The following is a 7121-nucleotide window of genomic DNA, read 5'->3' on the forward strand; positions in this document are numbered from 1 at the left end:
TGCGCAGCATGATGAGCTATTCCACCTTACCATTGGGACTGTGGATGGAGGCGCTGAAGACCGCCATTCACATTCTAAATAGAGTACCAAGTAAGTCGGTGCCCAAAATACCGTACGAACTATGGACAGGAAGAGTACCCTTACTAAACCATCTGCGTGTGTGGGGGAGCACAGCTGAGGCCAAAGTGTTTAACCCAAACATCGGAAAATTAGATTCCAAAACAGTAAGTTGCCACTTCATTGGCTATCCGGAAAAATCAAAGGGTTTTCGTTTCTACTGTCCAGACAGATTCACAAAGTTTGTAGAAACGAGACAGGTGATTTTCTTAGAGGATGAGATGGTGAGGGGGAGCATGGTAGCTCGGGAAATTGATCTTGAGGAGAAGCGGGTGTGTGCACCTAATCCGATGATTCAGAAACCATACTTCTCACTACCTATTATTCCCGCACCAATAGTTCCTGAGGTCGTGGTGCAAGCACCTGCTACAGTCCCTGATATTGTGGTGCAGGCACCTGCTGTGATTCCACCAGTGGAAACGATGAGTGAAGTTTTGGAACCTGTCCTTCAGGAGCCAACTGAACCCATCATTACACACGAGGAAGAGTTACAACAGCCACCTCTGAACAGTGTGCCACAAGCAGAGGCACAGAATGTGCCTGAAAGTGAGGGGCCTAGAAGGTCTCAAAGGGTCAGAAAATCAGCTATCCCTGATTGTTATAAAGTTTATAATACAGAAGAAATTCATATAGAAGGTGATCCCACTTCATATGAAGAAGCCATGAAAAGTATTCACTCATCGAAGTGGCTAGAGGCCATGGAAGATGAGATGAAATCGATGAGTTCCAACGATGTTTGGGAACTTGAGGAGATTCCTAAAGGAGCCAAAACAGTAGGCTGTAAATGGGTCTACAAGACTAAACGTGACTCCAAAGGGAACATAGAAAGGTATAAGGCGAGACTTGTAGCAAAAGGTTTTACACAAAGAGAAGGAATAGATTATAATGAGACTTTTTCTCCTGTCTCATGTAAAGACTCCTTCAGAATCATAATGGCATTAGTTGCACATTTTGATTTAGAGTTACATCAGATGGATGTAAAGACGGCATTTCTAAATGGGGATTTGGAAGAAAATATCTACATGAAACAACCAAAGGGTTTTGTCATGGAAGACAAAGAGAATATGGGATGTCGTCTAAAGAAATCCATTTACGGATTAAAGCAAGCCTCTAGACAGTGGTATCTAAAGTTTAATGATATAATAAAGAAATTTGGGTTTCAAGAGAATATAGAGGACAATTGTGTCTATGCAAAGTTCAAAAATGGGAAATACATTTTCCTAATCTTGTATGTGGATGATATTTTGCTTGCAAGCAGTGATATCAGTCTACTGCAAGAGACAAAGAAGTTCTTGTCCTCAAACTTCGATATGAAGGATTTTGGTGAAGCAACATATGTTTTGGGCATAGAAATTCACCGAGATAGATTAAATGGGGTCCTAGGGTTATCGCAAAAGGCATATTTAGAAAAGGTTCTAAAGAAGTACAATATGCATGCGAGTAAGGCCACACCTGCTCCTATAGTCAAGGGCGACAGTTTTGGGAATTTTCAATGTCCCAGGAACCAGTACGAGATCGATCAAATGAAAGCGGTTCCATATGCTTCAGCTGTCGGAAGCTTACAGTATGCCCAAGTGTGCACTCGCCCTGACTTAGCTTTTGTCACCGGGGTTCTCGGTAGATATCAAAGCAATCCAGGTATAGAACACTGGAAGATGGTAAAGAAGGCGTTGCGTTACGCGCAAGGCACAAAAGAACTCATGCTTACATATAAGAGATCTGATTCCCTAGAGATAAAAGGGTATTCAGATGCAGACTTTGCGGGAGACAAAGATGATAGAAAATCCACGTCTGGTTACGTATTCACTCTCGCAGGAGGAGCTATCTCATGGAGAAGCTCAAAACAGAAAGTAACTGCGTCATCAACGATGCACGCAGAATTCATAGCATGTCATGAGGCCACGGGGCAGGCAATGTGGCTAAAGAAATTTATACCCGGATTGAGAGTGGTTGACTGTATTCACAGACCACTAAAGATGTACTGCGACAATGAACCAGCAGTATTCTACGCTCACAACAACAAATCAAGCAATGCTTCCAAAGCCATTGAGATAAAGTTTTACGTTGTGAAAGACAGAATCCAGGATCACACTATAAGTCTCGAGCATATAAGAACAAAAGATATGCTTGCGGATCCGCTCACGAAAGGCTTACCTCCCAATGTGTTCAGGGAACACTTAGCCGGCATGGGTTTAAGGGAAAGCCTATGATTCCTGGATTGGATAAGGCCCAAAAGAAACAGAATTGTTTCAAAATAGAGAGGTGTGTTGTAGCTGTTGATTCTATCGGAAATCAAGCTGTGACGATGAAACATGCTCTACATATTAGTCTATGATGAAACGAATAAAAGTGAAAAGTGTAAAGCTAAAAGTAAATGATGAGATCAAGGGGGAGAATGTTAGATTGATCTCTTTCCCGATTGGCCCAAAGGCCAATCAGGACCTTGATCTGCGCCCTGATCGGGGGCGCTCACCCTATCAATGGGTGGTGGGCCCCTGTCGCGCTGCGCTATATAAACAGGGTGGGGGACCCGGCTCGGCTCACGAGGTTCGCCGCAGCCAGCCGCCCCACCGACACACCTACCGATCTAGGTTGCGCAGTAGCGGCGGGAAGCACCACCACCACCTCACCGGCGACCGGACTCGGCACTGCGCGTCGCTGCCTTGCGCAGACTACACCGACAGAACCCGCGATGGCCAGCAGCTCTGCTGCTCCCACCTTTAGGGGTGAAGGTACCCCTTTACTCTCCCTCTCACACTCGGCACTCACCAGGAACACCTTGTCCCTCATGTCTCTCTCGAACCCGACTAGATGTGCATCTAGAGATCCTAGGATAGTCTCTAACATGGCTAGCTCAAGCCTGTCTCCAACATTGCATTTGATCCGTGTTTGGTTGCCTAGTTTAAGTTAGTCTCGACTACACTGGCTCATGTTTGGTTGCCTGCATATTATATTGTGATACAGTGACCACATCTTGGTTGAAGGTTACCACCAATTATCTCTCTTCCTTCTCTTGTTCTCTCTGCTCACTGTCACCAATTATCTTCTCTTGTTCTCTTCACACACCGGATCCTCAATTGTTAAACGCTAGATGAGATAAAAAGAGAAGTACATTCGAAAGTACGGAAGCACTAGCCATTAGCTTCTCGACGAGAAAAACAAGAACGTAGGATTCCAAGCACACGCCGCCGTTGTCCAATCCTTGCGTCATTGAAGGAATACGGCAGTCAAATGGAGCTCCGCCGCTCCTACCTCGCCGTCATGACCTTAAGGTCCACGGAATCAAGATCCCTTGCGGGCGAATCTAGGTCCCGTGCGGCCAAATCGAGGCTCTGTGCCTTCGATATCGATGGCGCCACCAGCAGCAGCAGGAGCACAGCTATCCTCCATGTCACCGCTCCTGTCCTGGACGCTGCCGTCGAGAGCGGAGCCTGCGGCTCGGACGCACCGCTGCTCGATCTTGCCCCTACTCAAGGAAGGGTAGGAAGAGAAGCAGGAGGTGCCCGCGGTGGCGGGCAAGGGTCCAACAGCGACGAGAGGGAGCTCGTGCTCGGCGCCCTTGCCCGCCAGCAGCGAGGAGCGCCACCGCTCGGGGCAAAGCCAGCCGTGCTGGTGAGCCCCGCCGCTCGGGGCGCCGCCGGCCGTGCGGGCTAGTGCCGCCGTGCGGGTGAAGAGGATGAAGAGGCACGACGACGAGCAGAGGAGGACGAGATGCGTTCCGAGGGTGAGGGGATGGGTGCGCCTGTCTTATGCAAGCCTAGCTTGCAGCTTGCTAGAGACGTGGGTTCCTCACGTTTATCTCTAGTCTGGCTAGAGGTTGGTTGTATTGGTGGAGCCTGGCTAAAGGGTCTAACCAGGTAACAAAAAATTGATCGGTTAAAAATTGATTGGTTGGCTCTGGGGAGCCTGGCTAGCCCTTACCTAGGCAACCAAACACATCCATAGAAGCTCAGTAAAATTCTTTTTGCATCATTGTCCAGTCAAAATATATGTGACTCTTGACCGAGTTTCAGAATAGTAGTGCAAACAATCAAGCGCAACAATGGAAGGCTTTCATCTATGTGAATGTGATAGACAATTAGAAAGAATGATAGTTGGTAGTTCATCTTTTGAACTGATGCTTTTTGTGGGGAGGCATGTAACTGTTGTATGTGACCAGCACATTTGGACATCTTTCTTGTACTTCGTTGTTGTTGTATCCAGTAGAAATAGAGAAAGGCTGCACCGGTAACAAGTTCAAAATCAAATTTTCAAGAATCGCAGCAAAATATTACCTAAGTTTTGTTTAATTTATAATGATCACTTAAAGAACTGCAAACTATGCCATTTGCTTATTCAGGATAGAGTAAAAAAATAAGCAAATTACAGAACATGTCATGACAAGAAAATACAGAAATAATATGAGAAATGATGTTAGAAGAGACCTAACAATCAACACTATGGAGAAGTTACTGCTGCAGACAAGTCGTTAACACCTCAGATTCTCTTATGCCAATCTGATGGTACAGTCCAATCCAGAGTTCCTGCAATTAGCTTATGCTCAATCCGCGAAAACCGAACACTAAGCATCATCAAAATAACACTATCAGGTCATCAGTATTAACATGTGTACTCATCATAATTCTTGGAACCTATAGACCTCTATGCATTAATTTGCTAGAGAAAATGAGAAATAAGGGCATGAACAGGTATCACTTGTAGTTATAAGCATGAAGGACTTTGCAGATCTTCTACACAATGTTGGTCACCAGCAAGATTTTTAATAGGATATATGGCTATCGACCGTGAGCATGACAGAATTCACTTTGTAAATCTTTACGTAGCCCAAATCTCTCAACAGATAGACGTTTTAATAAACAAACTGACAAAAGGCATGCGTTTGGTTCAATGTCAATGATCATATTGGCAAGGGTACTCTGCGTCTCTGCCCAAGGGCCAAGGGAATAAGAGGGACAGGTGTGGTTCTGCACACCACACCGAAAGTATGATGTAGAAACTCTAATTTGAACTTCAACTTTGATATAAAACTGTCAACCCTCGTCAATTCAACCACAATCAGTTTAGTTTACACGAAGATCTTCATGAAGTGGCATAGGTGTGCATTTGCTATCAGATTGATCACCATGAAATTAACCAATCATACCTCTTTCATTTATTGCCAAAAAAAAAAGCAGCACAGTAAAAATGCCATACTGTTGGATGATAAAAATTCATCAGCATTTCAGCCCCCAAAAAATGATTGGCATTTCTTGTACATATGACAATAAAGAAACCAAGATTTGATGATGAGCATATAACAAAACTGATTTTTTACAGAACAAAAGATGCATCAAAGGAGCTTAAAGTAAACCTAATAACAATGCAACCCAGAGAAATTGAAATGAGTGCAGATGCAGGCATTAGAATAAAGAACAAGTGTCTACAGGGAATTTCCAGGTTTGCAATAATCTTTTAGCACATGGCATTAGGACAGATGATTCTTGCTGCATCATGTTTGCAAGTTCCCGAGAAATGATACGACCACGAACCAGAAGAAATCGGAGCTACATTGGAAGCTTTTCAGGATGAGACTACACATATAACTACTACCTCCAAAAAAAACTTCTAACTACTATTCGACAACTCAGATACCAATTTCTTCCTAGACAGCTGCAATTATCATTACTGAAGCCTTAGACCTGTGCTCCAAATTACTTCTGCTGAATCAACGGGCAGCAAGCTTGCACATTAACTCCTTCAGAAGAGCAGGGCAACTTTTACTCAGATGCTCAAAGCCATCAGTTGCCACGACCGCTTCCAGCACAGAAGGAGATTTAAGGAACTCAATGCAAGCCTCCTTGAGCCCATGGCAGTGGTGCTGTTCAGCCAACACCAACGTTGTTGCGGCTGTGCTCACGTCTAGGTGCCTGAACAACTTGTCCTCGCAAATCAGCTTAAGCCTCTGCATATCATACCTATCGGCCGCTTCCAGCAAATGCTGAGCCAGCACAGCCTCCTCTTGCCCCTCCATCTCCGGCAGCGAGTCATTGTATATGAAATGCAGCAAGATCTTGAAGACTTCAGGTAGCATATCACCAATCTGGACGCAGGCCCCTGTAGCACTGCCCTCTCTCATCGCGCCAAGGAGCTCTGCCTTGAAGACTGGAGACCGGGCCGCAAGAATGCATCTGTGGCCCCTGAATGTCTTCCCGGCAACTTGGAATGTGACATCGGCGCCATCTTGGGTCAGAAGGAGATCACCGAAATGTCTGTGCATGTCAGACGGAGGCACCGGGGTGAGCGGAGATGCAGCGGCCCGGTCCTCCGTCCGGAGCTGCTCAGAAATGATGATGTCGCACCTGATGGTGAAGCAGTCGTCCTTGAGATGCTCCGATTTCTCCAGTAATCCCCTCCTCACGAACCTGTCAAAGCCGTACCCGGTGGAATCGCCGGAGAACTCGCGCACTTCCGTGGTGTGGGTGTGACATGGCACCGGTTCTCCATCCCTGTCGAGCACACTGAACCTGGCTCGCGCCCTGAAGGGCTCCGGCCGCTCCGCGGCGGCGGTGCTGTCGTCCAGGCAGACGAAGATGGATATGTAATCGGCGCATTCGGGTTGGGCGCCGTTGGGGTAGTACCAGACGCGCCAGGAGAGACCTCCGACCGTGAAAGGGCGAGACTGCACGCACCTGCCGTTGGGGAGCTCCTCCTTGGTGCGCGAGTGGCCCTCGATGTGGAGCAGGTGGTGCCCCGTGACCGTGCCCGCGACGATGGACGAGGCGGATCCCGGCGCAGGCATGGCGGCGTCGCGCGGGAGGCGGAGCGGCGGCCGGCGGCGAGGGGGTGGTTTTGGGTTGGGGAATGAGGACAGGAGAGGGGTTCGGGACAGAAGCGGCGAGGTTGACAGGTGGGCCCGCAGCTGGAGTGGACTCGAGTCGATGCGATGTATATGAAATGCAGAAGACTTCAGGTAGCATATCACCAGTCTGGACGCAGGCCCCTGTAGCACTGCCCTCTCTCATCGC

The 7121-nt window shown here is 47.2% G+C and overlaps 1 protein-coding gene across 1 annotated transcript; it reads right to left on the minus strand.

The window, feature by feature from the left end:
- Positions 1-5562: 5562 nt before the first annotated feature.
- LOC117835415 (BTB/POZ and MATH domain-containing protein 2) lies at positions 5563-7121 on the minus strand. Its single transcript, XM_034714772.2, has one exon. It carries the CDS (start codon positions 6893-6895, stop codon positions 5822-5824), a length of 1074 nt encoding a protein of 357 aa, XP_034570663.1. The 5' UTR covers positions 6896-7121; the 3' UTR covers positions 5563-5821.

Source organism: Setaria viridis, chromosome 9 (assembly GCF_005286985.2).
Source record: "Setaria viridis chromosome 9, Setaria_viridis_v4.0, whole genome shotgun sequence".
Taxonomy (NCBI): Eukaryota; Viridiplantae; Streptophyta; class Magnoliopsida; order Poales; family Poaceae; genus Setaria; species Setaria viridis.